This window comes from Equus quagga, chromosome 5 (genome assembly GCF_021613505.1).
Source record: "Equus quagga isolate Etosha38 chromosome 5, UCLA_HA_Equagga_1.0, whole genome shotgun sequence".
NCBI lineage: Eukaryota > Metazoa > Chordata > Mammalia > Perissodactyla > Equidae > Equus > Equus quagga.
The window spans coordinates 48,759,750-48,781,083 of record NC_060271.1 but is presented as its reverse complement, the minus strand read 5'-3'; the positions used below and the strand labels follow the sequence as shown (position 1 = coordinate 48,781,083).

The 21,334-nt window shown below is 61.5% G+C and overlaps 2 protein-coding genes across 3 annotated transcripts; one reads left to right on the top strand and one right to left on the bottom strand.

The window, feature by feature from the left end:
* Nucleotides 1-82: 82 nt before the first annotated feature.
* NOC2L (NOC2 like nucleolar associated transcriptional repressor) lies at nucleotides 83-14,182 on the bottom strand. The gene is made up of 19 exons (XM_046662532.1): nucleotides 13,899-14,182; nucleotides 13,619-13,771; nucleotides 12,263-12,437; nucleotides 12,049-12,171; nucleotides 11,248-11,368; nucleotides 11,071-11,161; nucleotides 9,361-9,439; nucleotides 9,152-9,262; nucleotides 8,602-8,715; nucleotides 7,699-7,887; nucleotides 7,249-7,388; nucleotides 6,288-6,399; nucleotides 4,237-4,350; nucleotides 3,797-3,898; nucleotides 2,340-2,483; nucleotides 2,107-2,220; nucleotides 1,058-1,193; nucleotides 659-763; nucleotides 83-369 (listed from the first exon to the last, which is right to left on the bottom strand). The coding sequence occupies exons 1-19, from the start codon at nucleotides 14,165-14,167 to the stop codon at nucleotides 263-265; spliced, it is 2,499 nt and encodes an 832-aa protein (XP_046518488.1). The 5' UTR covers nucleotides 14,168-14,182; the 3' UTR covers nucleotides 83-262.
* Nucleotides 14,183-15,123: 941 nt separating this feature from the next.
* Nucleotides 15,124-21,207, top strand: KLHL17 (kelch like family member 17). 2 transcript variants are annotated; one of them, XM_046662533.1, is made up of 12 exons: nucleotides 15,124-15,611; nucleotides 16,512-16,771; nucleotides 16,856-16,977; nucleotides 17,140-17,361; nucleotides 17,820-17,936; nucleotides 18,163-18,376; nucleotides 18,671-18,815; nucleotides 18,900-19,067; nucleotides 19,431-19,519; nucleotides 19,617-19,690; nucleotides 19,854-20,035; nucleotides 20,340-21,207. In XM_046662533.1, exons 1-12 carry the CDS (start codon nucleotides 15,493-15,495, stop codon nucleotides 20,566-20,568), a joined length of 1,941 nt encoding a protein of 646 aa, XP_046518489.1. In that variant the 5' UTR covers nucleotides 15,124-15,492; the 3' UTR covers nucleotides 20,569-21,207. The 2 variants fall into 2 exon arrangements, with proteins under 2 accessions (XP_046518489.1, XP_046518490.1); XM_046662534.1 differs by lacking the exon at nucleotides 15,124-15,611 and adding an exon at nucleotides 15,679-16,404.
* Nucleotides 21,208-21,334: the final 127 nt, after the last annotated feature.

Genomic DNA, 21,334 nt, shown 5'->3' with positions numbered 1-21,334 from the left:
AGCTCTGGGGTACAGTGGAAGGCAAGCTCTACAGTACAGGCTTCCAACCCTACGGAGGCCACTCCAGAGATCCACACAGGGCTCGGTATGTTACGGTCTTTCATGTTGTAAGAATAAAGCCCCGTCCACCAACAGCTGCCCTTCCCCCCTGCATACTCGGTGACCTCAGGGCTTCTGGGCTCAGTGCCAGCCAGCCCAGCCAGGAAGCTGCATGCTGACTGCCCGCAAGGCGGGGACACTGCACAGCAGCCCCAGGTGGCCCTCAGTCCTCCTCGGAGAGCAGGAGATCGTGCAGCTCGTCCTCCGGCCCCTGGGCCAGTTGCCACAGCTCCCTGGGGTCCAGCCCCGCCTCTGCGTCTGGGCCTCCATCTGCAGGGAAAGACGGAGGCTACATAAATCCTGCTTTATCAGGAAGAAGCCAGCCTTGGAGGTTACTCATCACTAATTAATCACAGCACTAATTAATTTATTGGTGCCACTATTGCTGCCTGCCAGAGCCAGGGGGAGTGGAGCAGCTGGCCTGGCATCCCCAGGGAGGGGAGTGGACCTGGCTCAGAGCCATCCTCCTGATGGTCCTGCCCACCCACCCGAGCCCAAGACAGCCTTAGGCTCTCGGAAACATGGGCTCAGAGCCCCCGCACCTCCAGGAACCACTCACCCTCTGAGTCACTGGCTTCCTCTGGACCACTCCTGCTGCCATCCTCCTCCTCCTCCTCCTCCTCCTCCTCTACCCTCTGCCGAGGTCTTCGGGACCCAGGCGTCCCTGGGGACCAAGAAGAGCCCATGGGAGCAGGCCCACCAGCAAATGCACAGTGGGGGCAGCTAAGGCAGGACAGTGAGCCAGGCTCACAGCCCTGCACCCACCCGCCCCTCAAGCCTCCTTTGTACAAGGAGAGAGAGTTCAAAACTGCCCCAAAAGAAGTGGGGAAGACAAGGCTCCCATTCCAGGACCCAAAGGAAATCCAACCCCCAAAGCAAGCAAGGTGGCAGGGGAAGGGTTAGACGGAGCTCATGACAGGAGCCCAGCAGACAGGACAGCTGACGTGCAGGCCCCCACCTCTCTCTGAGAAGTCCGTAGTATCATCATCCTCATCACTGTCCAGGTCAAAGAGATCCTTGAATTCTTCCCTGTCCTCATCCTTCCTGTCCCCCACCTTCCGCCGCTTTATCTCTGGGAAGTTCAAGTCTTCCAACTGGAAGGACCCAGACCCAGAGCAGGTGAGGGTGGGCAGGCAGCCCTGAGGGCCCACCTTCCACCTCAAGGCCCACCCTACAGCCGGGCCTGACTGGGCCTGACTGCAGTCGCGTCTCTTCCCTCATTCATCTTCCCCAAGACAGGCTCCACCCAGACCAACACCCCATTCCCCTACTTTAGGCCTCGCCTCTTAGCACGCCCCATGCAAGGGCCCAGCTTGGCCCCTTTCTCTAGCTGACTCTTGGTCAGTACCACTGGGTGGGATTCCTGGATGGCCGCCCTGCCAGCCACACACTGGCCACTAAGTGCCGCCACAGCCACTGGCTGGAGGCCCAGCTGCAGACCGCCACCTTTCTATTCCTGAATCTTTGGCCATCACTCCTAGGACAGACAACTGACCCATAAAGATACCATGACAGGGATGCAGAAAGTCACAAGCATGCTACTCAGCACGAAACTGTCTCCTCGGGTCATGCTATCCCGAAAGCACTGGCCAGACCTAGGCTTCCTGCCCCTTCCCACCTGCCCTCCTGGTGTCCACAGGCTGGCCTGGGCAACAAGGTCAGTCTAGCCACTCGCTCCCCGGAAGCCCCCAGCCCTCAGGCCTGAGGAGGGGAAGCAGCCTCTGCGCCCCAGCACAGCCCTCGGGCCTCTCCTCCTGGGGGTCATGGGAGAAGCCCCTGATTCCACCCAGTTCTGCACAACATCTGCTCCTCAGAGCAGAGGTAGCACCAGGACAGGCTGCAGCTGGGGACAGCCCCAGCCACCCCTGCTGCCATCGTCTCTGGGACTGGACCCTCCCCAACAGCCCTCTTCCCTGCCCAAATCTTGAAGGCAGAGCAGGGGGCGAGGTCTGAGTCTCAGAGCAAGCCAGCCAGTCATGCCCATGCCCCAACCTCCCGCAGCCATACCCGCTCTTTTCCGCTGATCTCCAGCTGGATCTCTCGGTCCCTCAGCTTCCGCCACTGGCTGTAGTACTTGGTGAGTGGTGTTCCCTCCTCACGGGTCTGCTTCTCCCAGGCATCCTGTGTGCAAACTCAGGTCACACCCCACCCTGCGCAAACCCCCAAACCCCACACGCACACTGATGGATGCCTTCAGGCAGTGCTGCCTCCCAGGGCCCAGACACCAGCTCCCAACTGACCGCTGCGTGCTGTTCAGACACACCAAAGGAGACCCTCTGGCGCTGGCTGTGGATGAACTCTACGTTCTCCTGCACCTTCTCAAGCAGCTGGCGCACCTGCCGGCAGTAGTTGGCCACTTTGCACTCCCGGAGAAAGGACTTCAGCTGCAGAAGGAAGGGGGCTCCACCTAGCTCCAGGCACAGGGCTGCTCTGCACCCCAGGATCAGCACAGGCCTGGGAAACCCAGGTGACCACAGGGAGGTCAGGGTCATGGGTCCACGGGCTCAGAGCCAAGTCCACAGGCTGGGGCTGGGGGACAGGGGCGGGGGAGCGCTGTAGGGCCTCTATGACCAGCCCTTGGAGAGCTGACACAGGGTGCATGCCTAGGGAGGGCTTGCCCCATGGGCCAGGCGGAGGAACAGGGGCAGCGGCAGTAGAGCAGCACGGATCTACTCCCCGGGCCAAACTCCTCTGGTTGCCTGTCTCTGTAAATAAAGCTGTATTGACATAGCAGTGCTCATTCGTTTACCTATTTCTAGGGGTCTTTTCGTATTTCGACAGGAAACTAAAGGAGCTGTGAGAGAAACTATGTGACTGCAAAGCTTAAGATATTCACCATTTGGCTCTTTACCAAAAAAATTTGCTGACACCTGTCTCAGACCATGATCCCTAGGACTTTAAGCCCAGAAACAGAGCCTTGCACGTGCACACACATGCACCTGCTGGATAGGCCTCTGAGCCAGGTGCAATACAGGTGTGAGCAGCACCCCACCCACCCCTTCACCAGGCAGGCCTAACTGGTGGGGCTGATCGGCCCACTAGGGCCCGACAGAGCCAGGTGGTGCCCACCCCTGCGCTCCACCCATGAGAGACACAGGCCTGCCTGAGATGGGAAACATCCAGGCTGAAAGCAAATCGACCCCCCTCAGGGGCCCAGAACAGACTCCTGAGAGAAAAGACCCCCATACCACCTGAAAGAAAGGTGAGGTGAGGTCTGGGAGTGGGGGTGCCAGGGTTTCCTGCCACTGGGAGCCTGCCCTACCTCCCACCCACACCCAGGACCACCTGGGGAAGCATGCAGGCAGGAGACCAGCCCAATCCAGGGATGGAGGCCCGGGACGAGCCTGCTCAGTCCCGACTCCCCCCAGGAAAGACCTCATGGCTGGTCTGGTCCCCAGGCTGTAGCAGGCCTCGGGAGGGCCTGGCAGGTCCTGGAGTCCTTGTTGAGTTGCCCAGGACAGCCCCACATCTCAGGCTCCACCCTACTATGCTCGTACCCCCTATACCTTGGCCCCAGGGATCTAGCTCCCTGATGGTGGCAACACAGAACCCCTATGCTGGCCAGGCTCTGCTGTGGGCCCTGTGTGGCTGTGACAAAGCTGCCTCCCTCTGGCCTGTGTAAATGGGGAGCTGAACCCATTGGAAGACACCACCAAGGGATCTGGGCAGGGATGGGGAGCCGGGCAGTGGCACATACCTGCAGGATGGCGGGCAGCGCCAGCTCGGGAAACGCGATGCTGTGGGCCTGGCTGTGCAGGTACTCCAGCGTGAGGTCGTATAGCTGTTCCACCAGGCCATCCTGAGGCAGCAAGTGGGGCAGCATCAGGGCACTAGCAGGGGAGGGGAGCTCAGACACCTCTCTGACACGTACACTCGCTCTCACGGGTGGGGCCAAGAGGATGTGAGCCACAACCTCCCCAGAAGCCACACTCAGGCTCACCAGGGCTGGGACCAAGGAGGCCCTGGGAGACCCAGTCCATGCTTAAACTCCAGAGGGTGGTGAGCCCCCGTCCTGTCCATGCTCATCTGCCTCAAGTCACCCAGCAGGCTGATCTCAGTGCCCTCTGACCCTGCCCATGATCCCACTCAGGCCATTCCCTTCAGTCCCTTCCCAGTAAGCTTGGAAGCCAGCCTCACCCGGTATGCCTTCTCCTGCAGGTTAAGCTTGGACAGTTTCAGGATCACGGCGAAGTTGATGGGCTTGGAGCTCATGCGCCCTGGCCTCCTGTTGAAGTCAACCTGCTGGAAAACCTGCCCCCAAGGCCATGACTGTCAGCCCAGCCGCCACCACTGCGCCCGGCTGTAGGCCACGCCCCACTGCACCCCACATCCTACTGTACCCCCTGCCCCACTGTACCCCTCACCCCACTGCACCCCACACCCCATCCATGGATCCTTGGAGACCCATCTTGAGACCAGGGGCAAGCAGCCAAATGCAGTGCCAATGCCGCAGCCCTGGAGATCCCACCCCTCAAGTAAGTCTGCTTGCCTTCCAGAGCTCTGGCACCCAAGAAAGTCCCTTGGTCCCAAAGTTGGGCCCTGGTCAATAAGGGCAGAACCAAGAGAGCACACACACGCACTGCTACTGATCCCCTCTTCTCCTAAAACTGGGTCAGGAAGCCCTAAGGACCAGTGTCTGGAAACAAGGGGTCCTTCCTATACAGGGCCACCATCACTGCAACATCCTCACCCAGGGTCGTGTCCCCACGGCCTGGTCCAACCCCAAGACTGCACCTCTGGGGCTAACAGACCAAGGGACACAGGGTCTCAGGTGACGGCCTGGGCAGCTCCCCCTCCTGCATTCTCTGGAGAGACCACAGGCTGCGCACATCAGCCTTGGCCACTCGGAGTTGTCCCCTAGGTCCGAAGGCTGCAGGCTGCCAGGGGGAGCAGAGCCAGAGCCGTGTCTGGCCTCTCAGCCAGGGGACCCCTCCCCACCACTTACACACAGGGGTGATCCAGGGTGCATCCCTGAGGTGGATGGGTGGCCGACACTGGGGAGGCCTAACAGGGAAGGCCCAGCAGAGTGGGGAGGATGCTTCACAGCTGAGCTCAGCCAGCTCCAGATGACAAACAGCCATGATGGAGGCAACAAAGAAGCGCTTCCCAAGAGGACACTGCCCTCTCTCCAGCCTGGCTCAGCCCAGGAGTGGCGAGGGGGCCTGACCCCACACAGGGCAGCTCTGAACCCCTTTCTTACCCAGAGAGGGAAGGGCAGGAACTCCCGGAGGCAGAGAGCTTTGCTTCCACCTCTGTGGTTTGTTTTCTCCAGAGAGGAGAGACCTGCACCCCTGGGTGAGAGGGATATGTGGGGTACCTGCACCCCTGGGTGAGAGGGATATGTGGGGTGCAGCTGCAGCAAGCCAAGGCATGGCTCAGGATGAGGGCCACACAAAAATGAAGGAAGAAAGGGCAAGATACCTTGAGAGACCATAGGCAGAGAGGACAGACAGATGCCAGGAACTGCTGGCAGGGTGGGATTGGGGCACCAAGCCAAGGGCCACAAACCTGGGTCGGAGGACACGACCGGGGAGTGGATGTGTCTCCAAAGGACGTTTGTAAGAGCATGAAACTGCAGTGTCCCTGCCTCAGGTAATCAGAGCTGGAACACCCTGGGTCTCCCCTCCCTCCTCTGCTTGGTAAAGGGGCAGACCTCAGCCCTGGTCAGCTGGGACACTGCCCTAGGCAGTTCAGGGTCGGGGGGCTAAAGCCCCTCTAATGGGGGACGTGAAATCCCAGTGGATTTCTGGGCTTTAGATGGCAGCCTTTCCCTACCTGAGCTACGTGCACGTGCAGACACACAGATGCACACACGTACACACACACACACACACACACACAACAGGGGTGCAGAGAACAGCTTTGGAATCACACCTAGGCTTCTGACCCAGCTCTCCTGCTCACTCTGATCTTGGGCAAACACCCAGACCAACTCAAGTCTGTGCCCTACCACTGTCAGGCTGGCCCCGCAGGGCAGCTGTCCTCATCCTTGTCACCTCTCTCACCTACTGACATGCACCACCAGCTTGGGCAGGCAGCAAGGCGCTGAGCGGAGCAACACCCTCCCCAAACCTGTGCTCTAAAGATGAGGAGCCAGCACTCAGGAGTCAACCTGTGTCAAGGGGCGATGGTCCACGAGCAGCAGGAAGTGCTTCCAGGACACCCACCCCGGCATGCACCCCGCTCACCTCTAGGATGAAGGGCAGCACCGGGATAAAGGTGCCAGTGCTCTCCGAGAGCAGAGTCAGGGCGCGCACACAGTGCATGCGGAGTGGATAGAAGCGGGCAGTGGGGACCAGCCTGGGGGCACGGGAAGGCAGGAGTCAGCAGAGCCCCAGCCTCAGAGACCCCTCCTTACCCACAGGGCTCCAAGCTCAGCAGGGCACCTCCCTGTCACTTGTGTCAGGGGTCACACCCACCCCATCAGAGTCCTCTGAGAGAACAGGGCAGGACGAAGGCCCCAACTGGAGTCCCAGGCTGAAGGACCTGCCTCCTCGTCAGTTACTGGGGGTAGGGAACACCCCTCCCAACTTGTAACTTAATTTCAATTTAATGTGGCAAGGTTGTTAGGTCAAGCCCTTCTTTCCTCCTTGCTCCCAGCTTTCAGGGTTCCCCCGTCAGGAGGACAGGAGTGCCCCCTCCTGGCTAACAGAGGCAGCAACCTGACCACATGCGGCTCCTGCATTCTCTGCCCCTGGAGACAACGCTGACCATTCACACCCAAAATGTGGCACACCACACCAGACCCACTCTGTCCAAGAACCCCAATTCCTTCACACTGCACACGGCCCCCTACCCAGCATCCCCAGAATGTATATGTGCCACGTCCTGGGACCAAGGCGCTGGGGAAGAGTTTACACCACAGGCAACCGAGAAGCCTGCTGCCCACGAGCGCAGGGCGTTCCCCCTGCTGGGCATGGGCCACAGACAGCCCCACTCCAGGTCCCTGCTCACCTCAGATGCTGCCAAGTCACAGACCCCAAACCCTGGAGGCCCCAGACACCAGAGGCACTGCCCAGACCCTCCTGGTCCTCCAGGAGGCTTCCTGTGTAACTTTGGCCTCCCCTAACCCTGACCCCAGGACAGCCCCGTGGGATCCTGGCCCCAACCTCCTTTAGCCCTCAGGTGGCCCCGCCCATCCCTGCTCACTTGATGCAGCCGATGACAACCTGGGAGAGAGGGTAGATCAATGGCTGGAGGGCTTCGCTGGGACAGATGGTGCTGAGGGCACGACACCACAGGTAGAGGCAGTGCACAAATTGCCAGTTGTACACTGACTGGTATGTCTCCTGGGCACAAAGTGGAGTCCACATACAGATCAGGCCAGGGGTCCCAGGAGGACTCAGCCCGCCTCACTCACCGTGTGCACAGGGTCCCAGCCAGCAGCAGCACTGTGCCCCCCACGCCCCCCCCAGCCCCTCAAGGTCCTCTGATTTGCCCCCATCCTCCACCTACACCCACAGCCCCCACCAGCAATGACCCTGATCCCACCAAAGTGCTGAGTTGTCTTTCCCAAGAGACGGGGCTTCCAGGAGGCCCCAGGTCCTTGGTCGGGTGGGGCTCCTGGGCTGCTCACTGCCCCCAAGCCCAACTGCACACCTTCTTGCACGTGGTCATTGCGTTGCGCAGGTGGATGGCAAGCTGGCGGATGTAGAGGAAGGCATGCTGGTAGGCAACGCTGGTGTCCAGGGCAAACAACTCGGTCAGAGTCCGCTGCATGAAGTTGATAAGGGGCAGGGCGCTGGGGGAGGTGAACTTGCAGTTCCTCACGTACGTGATGTACATTTGCTGCAGGAAGACCCTAGTCAGAACCACTCCTGAGCTCCCAGGGCCCTATAGACCACCACCGCCAGACACCTGGGCCTTCCCCTCGGAGCCGCAGCCTCAGCAAGTACCTCAGCCCGGCCATGTCTACTGCAGCCCCCTCCCCCTGCGTGGTACCAGCACCTTGGCCCCCACTGCTGCTCAGCCCCAACATGTGTGCCCCCCAACCTTGGGCACAGTCTGCAGTGCAGAGGAGAGGGATCTCTTAGGGAAGGCTGGGTACCAGGGGAAGGGTGAGCTGCCACAGAAATAACTTCGGGAACAGTCAAGGAGACCCTGGAGACACTGGGAGGGAGGGGTGGGAAGCCCCTGCTGCATGCCAGGCCTATGCAGGGGGTTCCAGAGGGTCCCTGTGCAGGGCAGGCCACCCCAGGCTTGGGGCCAGGCAGCGGGGTCCCTGTCTCTCTCCACAACCAGTGTCCTCGCCCATGGAGGGGAGAGCTGTGTGGAGCAGTCCCCATGGAGCCCCAGGGGGGTCAAGGGCTCCCATCCCTATCACTGTCCCCCACTTCTCAGGGAGGAACCATGACGAGGGCCTGGGACTGCTCAGGGCCACAGAGCCAGCAAGGGGCACCGACCACAAAGCAGCCTGCTGGCCCTCGGGCTGAGACTTTCAACCCAGACTCTGACAGACACAGACCTGGGGGCACCACAGGCAGGGGACCCCAGCCCACCTACCTTGAGGACGGGGCTCAGGAAGGTGTCCTTCTTGTGCCGGCAGACTCTGATGAGGACAAGGAAGGCCAGTACTCGCAGCGTCTCCTCGCCCGTGCTCCACAAGACCACCATCCTCTGCAGAAGGCAGCCGTCACTGCCCGTCCCTGTCTCCCCAAGCCACCCCAAGGCTCCTGTGGTCACTGCTGAGCGCAGCCCTTCCCAAAGCACCTCGGGGGGTGGGGGGGAGCGGCAAGACTTAGAACTCGCTCAGGGAGAAGCCAGAGTGCCAGACAGAACACCTCACCCAGCAGGGCGGTGCTCTGTCATTATGGGTGCGTGCATCAGCGCACGTCACGTGACGATGACAAGCGTGCATCTCATCCTGGCTCTTGTCAAAAACGTCAGAAAATGTCTGCCCGAGGGAGTTTGTCCTCACATGACCAGCTGTGCCGTCCTGAGGGCAAGGCGGGCACAGATGCCTCCCCTTCCCTCTCCACTCTGGCTAGGAGGGGAACATGTTTGGGGTGGCCATGTGCACCCCAATCATGCCAACACAGGGAGGGCTGCCCACCTTGAGCAACACACGGCACTGCTTGGGGAAGGTCAGGTAGTAGGGCACAGCACTGCTGACATGCTGAAGGACGGCTGCCGCCACTGTTGCCTCTGCCACGCAGGCCACCAGCTAAGGAAGGAGAGCTCAGTGAGGTCAAAACCCACTCACATCCAGGATACAAGGAAAGGCTGGACTACTGGACATGGCCCTCCCCCTCAGAACCGCACCTGTATGACCGAGCTGAGGTAAGCCTTGACGTCCAGGCGGAGCTTCCCCCACAGTGGGCTACTGGACGGCTGCAGCACCCTGCAGAGACCGCACCCACCCCATCCAGTGAGCCCCTGCAGCTTGGACACGAGGCCGCAAGGAGGCAGGAGTGTGTCCTGAGCCATGTCCCATCCGTGCAGTGCCCAGGACACATGGGCACATGGGCCCTCTGGGGAGACCCCCCCATCTCTCCCCACGAAAAACTCAGGGGCGCCTTACTGTTGGATTGACATGAGGGTTGCCCCAAGACCCTCTCAAGGGTGGCCTAAATCAACGCCTGAGAAGGAGCAGCACCAGGCCCTCCCACGGGCCATCCATCCTGGCCAGAGGACCGAGAGCAACTGTCCTCCCTGTCTGAGCCCAGGGCAGGTCACTTCCCGGGAAGCCCCCAGAGAACTCCCCGCCTCCAGCTCCCTCCCTCAGACATAAACCTCCTCCTGGTCCCACGTCAGGCACCCATACTATCAGGCACCCACACTCCTCAGTCGGCACTACAGAGCCCGAGGTCTAACACCAGCACTGCTAACCACCGTCACAAGGAGGTTTTCTTAAAAAAACCAAGTCATCCAACTTACAACTTAGTTTCACCACTTAATCCAGACTCTGACCTCTTGAAAAACTGCAAGAGCTGATGATAGCAGCTGATGTGCCTGGAAGTTTCTCGAAGGCGTCGCCCCCAGGGTTCAGAGAACCCAGCACACAGCAGTGCTCATCAAACTCTGCTGACGTGCACGAAAGGACAAAGGCAGGGGCCCTGGAAAGTCTGCCCATCTACTGACACCAGCTGCTAGGCACCTGCAGCCAGCTCACCCCGCCCCAGCAGCAGCTGTTCACTCTCTCCCAAGGCCCGCCGCCCTTCCTGACGACTGCTGTCCCCAGTGCAGCAGCCCCTTCACACGAGAGCACACACCTGGCCAGCACCGGCTCCATTCACCCTGCGCACGTCTGCTGCCCGCTGACTCACTGCCAGTCCCCTGCACTCTCACCCATCTGTCAGCTTCCCTGCCCGCTTCAGACAGGGCTGCACCCCCTGATCCATTAGTGCAGCCCTGACGCCACCACCAGGCCCAGGAACTCCCACCTCCCACAGGAGGACCCCTCCCTGAAGCCTCCTTTATTCCTTTGGAAGGTGTGGGTTGGGTGCGACCCTCCAGGCCCTTACTGCCTCCAGGCCACGTGGCTGCACAGCCCCCCAGCCCCAATACAGCCCCTCTTCTACCAAAGTTCTGCTGCTCTACTCTCCCTTCTAAAGACCTTCCACGGCCTTCTCTGCTCAATCCACCTCTGATGTGGAAGGTATAGTTCTCAAACCCAGACCAACAAGGCTTGTACCCAGAGACACACATTCCAGCCACAGAGCAAAGAGCAAAGAGAGTGGACAAGACCTAGTCATCCAAAGAGGAAGAAAATGGAGAGAATGCTGACCTGGAACAACCGGGAAGCAAAGCCAAGCACACACTCTCCGGCCTGAGACATTCTAGGCAGAGAATTTCCCTTTGCAGAAACAAACTAGCCCTGAGCCCAGCCTCTCCCAGGACCCCACAAAGAGCCTGGCTCTGCTCTCAACATCCCTCTGTGCGGCTGGGTCTAGAGGGGCCGCCAGGTCACCAGGCCTCTGCCTTCCCCAGCACAGGGCCCTGACCATGCCGCCACCTCACCTTCCCTCTCACCTGCTGTTGTCCTTTGGGGCTCTTTCCAAGAGCAGCTTCTGGAGGCAGCTCAACAGATCTCTGATGCAGAAGGTGACGAGAGCGTTGAACACTGCAGTGAGGGGACCACGGATGGCATTCACACAACAGAAAATGCAACAGAGAGCCTGCATCCCAGGGTCCCTCACCCAAGCTCACCAGCACTGTCAGTAACCTGGAATTTGCTGGCCTCAGCACGTTCCTGGTCTCCTTGGGTGGTGGCCACAGCTGCTCGGAACGCCTGCACAACTTCATGGAACAACTTTGGAGTAAGGTGCTGCTAAAGGGGCAAGAGGACCCAGAATGTTAGGGGTGCAGTTGCTTGTGCTGGACAGAGCGAGAGCAGCCAGGACTCCAGGAACCTGCTCTATGAGAAAAAGGCACCCCTTGCCCACATTCTCAGACACAGAGCACAGGTGGGGGCAGCGTTACTGCACCACGTGTTGGGAACAAAAACACAGAGTCTGGAATCCTCCTGGAATGACAGGGAGCCTAGCTCAGGAACCATGGGGGAGGAGCTGAGGGTTCTGGATCTGGACAATAGCCAGCTCCAGGTGGTATCTGCAGTTCTCTCTTTCTGTCCTCTCCCTGAAGAAGCCACTGCAAGATCTGAGAAGAAGGGCCCTGACTCCACTAACCAGCAAAGGCACAGAGGCCACATCCTCCCCACAAGAGACTTGGGGGAGCAGGGAACCCAAGAGACAAACTGAGAAAAAAGGAGCAAACAGAGACCCTAGAATCTGTTACTGAAGGAGTCTTAAAGCCCTGGATCCTCCTAGCATGCAGGAAAAACCAAGTGAGATTCATTCGCTCTAAAGGAAACTCCAGTGCCAGTGCTCAGAGAGGATACCCTGCCACCTGCCTCCTCCCACCTGCACAGCCCCAGGTAACTGAAATGAGGCAAGGGTAGACTCCTAAAGGAGGGGTGTGTCCAACTGCGCACTCCATGCCACTTCTCACCTTTGCTGCCTGCTTCCATCTCTCAACCATGGCAAGAGTCACAGGAGCAAAATCCCTCTTCTTCCCCTGTGATCCTCTGCGGAACCCATCCTCACCCTCCTCGTCTCCCTCTTCACTTGCTTCCTGCACCAGACACACAAAGGACCACGGTGGAGCAGGATGGAGAGACCACAAGTGTGCCCCCCGCCCCAGCCCAGCTCTGCTCAGGCCTCACTTCCAGCACATCTGGCAGGGAGTGGAGCTGCTCCTCTTCGTCCTCAGAGCTGTCTGAATCGCTAAAGTTCAGCAGGCTCTGGTCGTTCTCCTGCAGGAACTTGTAGAACTCGGGGTCTCTGTCCTTCAGCCGAGAGAGCTGGTCCTTGTGCTCAGATGCACAGCCTTGACGCCGGCTGAGAAGGTGAAGGTCATCAAGTCCGATGGACAGGCACAACCAGCGGGAAGTGAGGGGGTGTGAGGTTTCCTGTCCCTCACGCCGCCAGCTAGCTGGCCTCCTCAGAGAAGCTATGGGGCTCAGTCTGCTCCCTCCACAACTGCTACCAACAAGCAAGGCAAGGGGATTTCCAGGGGATAGGTTTTCAGCAGATCTTTCTCTCCCCCACTCACACATCCAACAGCCTCTCTAAACACCTTTCAATGTGTGCATTCCAAACCCAACACACACAACACTGAATGTGGGGAACCCCAAACTAGGTCTGCCTCCTCTCTGCTCTATTGTTGGTAACTCCACCCCTCCAAACACTCAGATGAAAAATGAACCTCTCTCTCAAACCCAGCATGCAATGTGTCATGGGCATCAGCAGCACTTTCAAAACCCCTCACGCCTCCTCTCAAATCAGCACCACAGCTCCATTCTCTCAGTCACCATAGTGGTCTCTTCCTATCTCTATCGCTGCAGCCAACCTACTCTCAACACGGCAACGCAAATGACCTTCATCTTATGTGCCACGTGACTTTAATTCACTGCTAGAGAACATCGTAACTCCCAGCTGTACTAGGATGTCTCACAAATGGCCTATAGCCTATAAGATCTGACCCCGTCATCACCTCTCCGGGTTCACCTCCTGCTACTCTCCCCACCACTCCTGCCACAGCCACACTCACCTCTGCATAAGGCTGGCTCCCACCACCTGAAACATCAGAACACTTCCTCACCCATCTGCGTGACTGACTCCCTCAGGCCTTTGCTCACTTATCACCTCCCCAGAACGCCTTCTCCACTCCACTGAACACAACAGAGACCATCAGCTGTGCCACTAGTTCTCGAGCCCCTTCTGTTTTTCCTTTCTGCCTCCAGCGCCTATCTTTTTAAGACACCACACCCTGCGATTCATCCGCGGCCGAGGCAGCTCTCCCAGCCCAGAAAACGGCCTTCGTATCACTCACCGACGTGAGCACCCCGCCGAAAAGACTCAGCACAGAGCAGACGCGCAGTAAACGTCGAACCACGACCGGATACGCGAAGGGTCTGGGGAGGGTCGGAGGTCCCGAAACCCCAGGGCAGCCGGCACGCTCGTGGGGCGAGCGCGACGCCGAGGGGGGCTTACACGCCGCGCGGGAGACGCTCGCTCACCTGGCCGCAGGGCTCCCGCCCGGCTCGTCCCGGCTCCGCCCGGCTCCGCGCCCCGCCCGTGGCTCCGCGTCCGGGGTTCCTTCGGACTCAGACTCGGACTCAGAGTCAAAGCCCGAGGCCAAGAACTCGTCCACGGTCAGCTCCGCCAGCCGCCTGCGGGCACGACGCGGTCACGGCCCAGCCGGCGCGTGCGCCGAACCCCGCCACCCGGGCCCCGGGAAGGCGCGAGCGCCCCTCGGACACCGGCGCGCCAGCGGCCGGCCGCCAAGACCCCACTCACCGCTTGCGGCCCCGCGCCGCCGCCATGCCCGCCGCCTCGCCCGCCGACCGCAGCGTGCGCCGCACTTCCGGTCCCAGAAGGCCGCGCGGCAGTCGCACTTCCTCTGGGCCGGCCCCGCCCCGCCGCGCCCCACCGGGCGGCTCTGCGGTTCTCCCACCGCGGCCCCGGCGGCATGCAGGCGGGAGGGCGCGTTCACACCCTCTGCGCGGCGGCTTCTGTCCGGGCTCCCGCACGCCGCTGCTGCGCGCCGGGCGACAGAGTTCGAGCATCGGCAGGACTTGCCGCTCACAAATCCGTGTCCTTCTCTGTAAGAGGCAGTAATAACAGTATGGACCTCGGGGAAGACAGGCCGGGCCGCGGCACCCTCGCCCAGCCGGGCCCACAGCTGCCCCGGGCTCCATAAACACGTGCCTGTGAGGACATCAGCGCATGGACGACGAACGACGCGCGTCTGGGGGGGATCATGCAGCAGACAGGCCTGCTGTCCAGGGAGCTTCTGCAGACCAGTAACAAAAAGCCAGCCGTCTGGGAAGAAACGCCAAAGAAAACAGATGGCGACGCCACGTGGGCAGTTCCCAAGGACGAACGACGCCCTGCTGGCCAGGTGGCCTCGCCCCATCAAAGGAGCGTCAGCGCGACGAGAGCCGTCCCCACGTCACGGGACGGTCCCACCACACCTGTGCGGGGGCAGGGGGCAGGCAGCGCGCAGAACTGGGGCTGATATTGAAGCCACTTTGGCCAAAGCTGCCTGAAAGTGCTATCCTTGATACTCAGTCTAGCGAGTCCTCTCTTGGAAATTCACCTACGAACACATCTGCCTAGCACGGGGCTAGGTGGGGACTGCCAGTATGTGCAAAGGCCCGGAGGCTGGAAGGTTGCCCTGGGGAAGGAAGGAGGGAGGTGGGGAAGCCAGCCTATGCCCTACTTCCCTTGCCCCACCTGCCTAAGGGCGAGGGTCCTCGGGCCTGAACCCACAATAGGAGACCCCACAGCCTCTAGGGCGCCGGCGACACTCTGGGCAGGTCCCCAAGCTGTGTGCTTCCCGCTGCCCCGGCAGCCAGCGTCCAGCTCAAGGCCTGGTAATTGTAGGTGTTATACTTGTAGGATTCAAGGCGCAAACCCAGCAAAGGCCCGAAGAGCAAAGGGGCCCGCCCGAGGGCCACAGAGAGGCAGAGCCGCTTGCGGCCCTGGAGCTGGCTCAGGCCCCAGGCAGGGCTGGCTCAGGTCCCAGGGGCAACACGTGCGAGGCCCCGGGGCTCTCGGTGTGTCGAGGGTGCACTTCCTGAATGAGCTTGCGGGGCCGGCAGGTCCTGGAGGCTTTTTGGAGATAGTCGGAAGGCGGGACCTGGGGGATTCCGGGTGGAGGAGAAAGGCGGGGCGCCGGCGGAGGATCCGTGGCCTACGCTGCGTCCCCGAAGCCGCGGGGGAGCGCAGGAGGCGGGGCGGGCGGCGCCGAGAAACAGCGGCTGCGGGCAGGCGGCGGGAGCAGGGGACGCTGAGCAGGCCGCCACCGCCGAGCAGCCCTCCAGCCGTCCGTGCGTCCGGTCATCTGTGCGTCCTCCGCGGAGCGGCGGCGGGTCCGGTGGCCGAGCCCATGCAGCCGCGCAGCGAGCGCCCGGCCGGCAGGACGCAGAGCCCGGAGCACGGCAGCCCGGGGCCCGGGCCCGAGGCGCCTCCGCCGCCGCCGCCCCAGCCACAGCCGCAGCCGCCGGCGTGAGTGGGCTGGGAGACTGGGGACCGTGAACCCGGCCGGGGGCCGAGTAGGTCCGGGAAGGAGGGAGGGAGGGAGGGCGCGCGCGCCGACCCTGGCGGGCTGCCCGGAGTAGGCAGCCTCGGCGCTCCGCAGGCTCCGTCCGCCCGTGGAGGGTCCAGCCCCCTTCGCTGGTCCCCGCACACAGCGGACCCGGGGCAGGGTGTCCAGAGACGGCTGCTCTCGGAGGCTCTGCCCCCTCCCGCCGCCCTTGAATCCCGGCTGCTCTGGTCAGGGCTCGGGAGGCTTGTCTGCAGAATGAGCCGGGGGCGGGGGCGGGGCGGGGGCGCCACTCCAGAGGGTCGAGTGAGGTCAGTTCTGCTGGTGGGTCTAGGGGTCCCTTTCAGAGCCTTGGGACAGCACTGACCAGTTTCACTTCGTGTACTTCTTGTGTGCCCAATCCGTGCTGAGGAAACGGGACTCCCACGGGGGTGCGGGAAGGGTGGCCAGCGATGGACAGAGGAGGGCAGAGGAAGCCTGGTTCTTAATGAGAGTCGCAGGCAGAGGGGGGCCTGGCTCTTATGGGGGTGCTTGGGCAGAGGGGAGTGTGCGGCTGGGGAGGGCTAGTGGCAGAGGAAGCTGTACAGGTCCAACCCTGGGCACCAGGTGCATCTTCCCGCTTTGTGCCGGGAGCAGGTGCTTTTTGCAGGAGTCTTCTTGACTCCAGGGAGGCTCCCTGGACACAGAAGGAGCAGACTGGGGTGGAGCCCAGGTGACAGAGGCGGTCCTGGAGAGCTGGTCCTTGATTGAAGCCAGGTCTGGGCCACTGGGGAGGGGTGACCAGTGCTGGCCCTGCCCAAGGTCTAGGGTGGGTGGGCAGCTCCCTGCACAGTGCACCCTGACCTGGTACTGCTTGTCTGCAGCCCGGAGGCAGAGCGTGCACGTCCGCGGCAGGCCCGGCCCACTGCCCCCATGGAGGGTGCAGTGCAGCTGCTGAGCCGCGAGGGCCACACTGTGTCCCACAACTCCAAGCGGCACTACCACGATGCCTTCGTGGCCATGAGCCGCATGCGGCAGCGCGGCCTTTTGTGTGACATCGTCCTGCACGTGGCTGCCAAGGAGATCCGGGCGCATAAGGTGGTGCTGGCCTCCTGCAGCCCCTATTTCCACGCCATGTTCACAAGCAAGTACCATTCCATCCAGTCTGGGCACTTGGGGGCTCTACGGATTTCCCAGGTGGGCACCACCCTGACCGCTGTCCCCACAGATGAGATGAGTGAGAGCCGCCAGACGCACGTGACTCTGCATGACATCGACCCCCAGGCCTTGGACCAGCTGGTGCAGTTTGCATACACGGCTGAGATCGTGGTGGGCGAAGGCAACGTGCAGGTGAGCTGCCTTGTCCCTCAGTCCCATTCCCCACTGGGCCCTGTGCCTCAGCTCTCCCTATGTCCCTAGCATCCCCCTGTGCCTCTCTTTGTTCCCTCAGTTCCTTATATCACATTTCTCTGTCCCTGCTCTCCTGGCCTTCTTTCCCACATCGACCCACAGACTCTGCTCCCGGCTGCCAGCCTCTTGCAGCTGAATGGCGTCCGTGATGCCTGCTGCAAGTTCCTGCTCAGTCAGCTCGATCCCTCCAACTGCCTGGGCATCCGGGGCTTCGCCGACACACACTCGTGCAGCGACCTACTCAAGGCGGCACACAGGTACGTGCTGCAGCACTTCGTGGACGTGGCCAAGACCGAGGAGTTCATGCTGTTGCCGCTGAAGCAGGTAACGTGCCAGCCGGGGCACAGCCTGGACCCTGACCCAGCCCTCAGCCCCTGGCCCCCATCCCCTGGGCCCTTAAGACCTGGCCCTTTGCTCTTCAGTCCTTATTCCCAGCCTCTGACCCATGTTCCAGCCCCACCATCCATCCCCTGGGTCTTTCTACCCTTTCCCTATTTTCTGACTGTACCCAGGCCTTCACTTTCGACTCTTAACCCCATCCTGTCCTGACCTCATTCTGTCCTGACCACATCCCTGCTTTCAACCCTGAATTCCTGGTTCCACGTCCCCAGGGCTGCTCTGGACTAGGCCCCCAAGAACCAGATCTGAGGCTCCTGACCCTGCTTGGCTCCCTCATAGAAACACTGGGCCCCTTGTTGGACTGTCCCTCCCAGGCACCTTCAGGGCTCCATGGGCCCTCAGGGTCCTGCCCAAATCTCAGGTCTGAGGGTCCCCACCCCCAGGTGCTGGAACTGGTCTCCAGTGACAGCCTGAACGTGCCTTCGGAGGAGGATGTCTACCGTGCCGTCCTGAGCTGGGTCAAGCATGACGTGGATGCTCGGAGGCAGCATGTCCCTCGGGTGAGGCCAGGCCCTGGGGGGCCTGTGGTGTCCGGGAGGGGATACCATGGCTGAGGGCCTGGGTGCACCTGGGCCTCTCTGTGTTCAGAGACCCCCCACAGGGGTGATATGAGCACATGTCTCAAGGAGGGTTCAGGGTGTCCTAGGGTCATCTCAGGCCGGGGCAACATGTGCCCATGGGTGCCACCTGCTGCCTGACCGTGCCCACCCCCCGTCCCCCCCTCAGCTGATGAAGTGTGTGCGCCTGCCCCTGCTGAGCCGGGACTTCCTACTGGGCCACGTGGATGCCGAGAGCCTGGTGAGGCACCACCCTGACTGCAAGGACCTGCTCATCGAGGCCCTCAAGTTCCACCTGCTGCCCGAACAGAGGGGCGTCCTGGGCACGAGTCGCACGCGGCCCCGGCGCTGCGAGGGTGCTGGCCCCGTGCTCTTTGCTGTGGGTACGCCCACCTGTCCTGTCCCCTCACGTCCAGTTCCCCCACGTCCCTGCCCTGCATTTTTTCTCCGCAAGCCCAGTAAGAGCTCACCTACCCTGTGCTGGTCACGTCTGGTACCCACCCCACATCTCTACTCTGCCCCCCATGGAGGACCCTGTGCAGTGTGACCCACTTGCCAATCCCTGTCCCCACCCACCCTTAGAGTCCCCTTTCCCTTGACCTCGAGCTATGCCAACACCCACCAGCCCATTGCCTCCCTGGGTCCCTCCTCCTGCCTTGTCACCTCCCCCTCTCTAGGTGGTGGGAGCCTATTTGCCATCCATGGGGACTGTGAAGCATATGACACACGCACTGACCGCTGGCACGTGGTGGCTTCCATGTCCACGCGCCGGGCCCGAGTGGGCGTGGCAGCAGTTGGGAACAGGCTGTATGCTGTGGGCGGGTAAGCGTGGAGGATGGTCTTGGGTCAGGGGCTTGGCGTGTTCTCTCTGGGCCAGCCCTGACCGGCAGCGGATCCCTCCCCTAGTTACGATGGGACTTCAGACCTGGCCACTGTAGAGTCGTACGACCCTGTGACCAACACCTGGCAGCCAGAGGTGTGCATGGGCACAAGGCGCAGCTGCCTGGGTGTGGCTGCCCTGCACGGGCTCCTGTATGCAGCTGGCGGCTACGATGGGGCCTCCTGCCTCAACAGGTAGTGGCTGGGGTCAGTGCCGGGTGGCCTTTCGGGGTTGTCTCAGCAACAGGTATGGCTGCATCAGGGCAGCAGAGGTCACACCTGAGGGGAGCAAAGGGGGATGCCACCTGACTCACGTCACCAGAGTCCCTACTGCCCCCTCTTTTTCTCTCTGGGATCCTTCCCACCAGTCCAGGGCTGGGCCCAGGGGGTGGATGGTGCCCATCTAGTAGGCCCTGCTTCCTGCTCCAGGGGGACTCAAGTCAGTCTCCATGACTGCCCAGTGTGGGATTTTAGTCATTCCATGGGGAGGGCAGGTCTTGGGGCCAGGACAGCCTTTCTGCCAGAGCTCAAGGTCAGCGGCGGTCCTGGTGTCCACAGTGCCGAGCGCTATGACCCCCTGACGGGAACATGGACATCCATCGCCGCCATGAGCACCCGGAGACGATACGTGCGTGTAGCCATGCTCGGTGGGTGACAGGGCCTGCTTCATGTAGTGCCCACCCCTGCCTGCCCCCCGACACCCCACCCCAGCAGGTGCACCATGGGCATGTTGCCTCTCTGCAGATGGGAACCTGTACGCCGTAGGTGGTTACGACAGCTCATCACACCTGGCCTCCGTGGAGAAGTACGAGCCCCAGGTGCGAAACACACCACTATCACAGTGCCTCCCAAGAGCTGCTTGAGGGCACCACTCTGGCCACCCAAGTCCCACAGACACCCCACCCTAGAGTAGGGGTCTACACTGTGGAGGTGGAGGGAGGTTGCGATGGGTCTGCCCCTAGCCCATGCTCTTGACTGCAGGTGAACACGTGGACACCTGTGGCCTCCATGCTGAGCCGGCGCAGCTCCGCGGGTGTGGCAGTGCTGGAGGGGGCCCTCTATGTGGCTGGCGGCAATGATGGCACCAGCTGTCTCAACTCGGTGGAGAGATATAGCCCCAAGGCTGGTGCCTGGGAGAGTGTGGCACCCATGAACATCCGAAGGTGCGCCAGTCCCCACCCCACTGGCCTGCTGTGTCCCCTGTCGCCGTTCCCCTCTACACACACTGACAGATGTGTCCCACAGCTTCACCCCTGTGTGGTGTGCCCACACCTCCCTCCCCTGCCCTCTACTTCTAGGCTTTCCCAACTCTGGTCCCCAGAGGCTCCTCCCTCGCCCCCCCCCCCCCCCCCCCGGCCTCGCCCCCAGAGGCTCCGCCCACGCCTGGTGGCCCCGCCCCCAGAGGCTCTTCCCACGCCCTGGTGGCCCCGCCCCGTCGCTCATGCCCCACTGACCACCCGTCTCCAGGAGCACGCATGACCTGGTGGCCATGGACGGCTGGTTGTACGCCGTGGGGGGCAACGACGGTAGCTCCAGCCTCAACTCCATTGAGAAGTACAACCCGAGGACCAACAAGTGGGTGGCTGCCGCCTGCATGTTCACGCGGCGCAGCAGCGTGGGTGTGGCGGTGCTTGAGCTGCTCAACTTCCCGCCGCCTTCTTCGCCCACGCTGTCCGTGTCGTCCACCAGCCTCTGACCTACGGCAGGGACTGCACAGAGGCCGACCCCGCGGCCTTCCACATGCCTTAAGCCCCAAGGGGTGGCCCCACCTGGGGCGTCCTGCACCGTCTGTCCACGTCTTTGTCTGTTGAGGCCACCCGTTTGTGTTCATTCCTCAGCGTTAGTTTCTCTGTGTGCCGTTTATTTATTTATTCGTTTATTTATTCATTATTTATTGGTGGATGAGCAGCGCTGCAGCTCCCAGTTTATACGTTTAGTCGAAGTGTCTGTGTCTCTGGGAGCAAGTTGCCCTTCAGGGTGTCCTACCATCCGCTGGGGGCTCCAGGGAGCAATGGGGGTGGACATTTGGGCCAACTCTGCCTCTGCAGGTCTGGGGGATCACGGGTCAGATGCAGAGCAGCCAGGGTTAGTGGGGGGGGCTTTCTAATCAGATACAGACCCCCCAGCCTGTACTTTGCACACCGCCTTTTCCTCCCCCAGCCAGGCACGCTCCCAGGGAGGGCACAAATTGGGCTTCCTTCCTGTGGGGTAGTGTCTTTTCTGGATCCTGCACTGAGCTGGGCACACGTGTGCCACAGACCACACACAGCAATATGAGTCGACTTGAACAATAAACACGTTTCTTGGGCTCTGTGGGCCTGAGGCTGAGCATCCATCTCTGCCTTTCAGGGTGCTGTCTGGGTGGAGCGGGCCGGCCTGGGGGTGGGTCTGCAGCTGGGCTCAGGCACTGCGTTGGCATTTGAGCGCTTTGAGGCAGCACCATCGTGTCCAGGTGGGGCGGA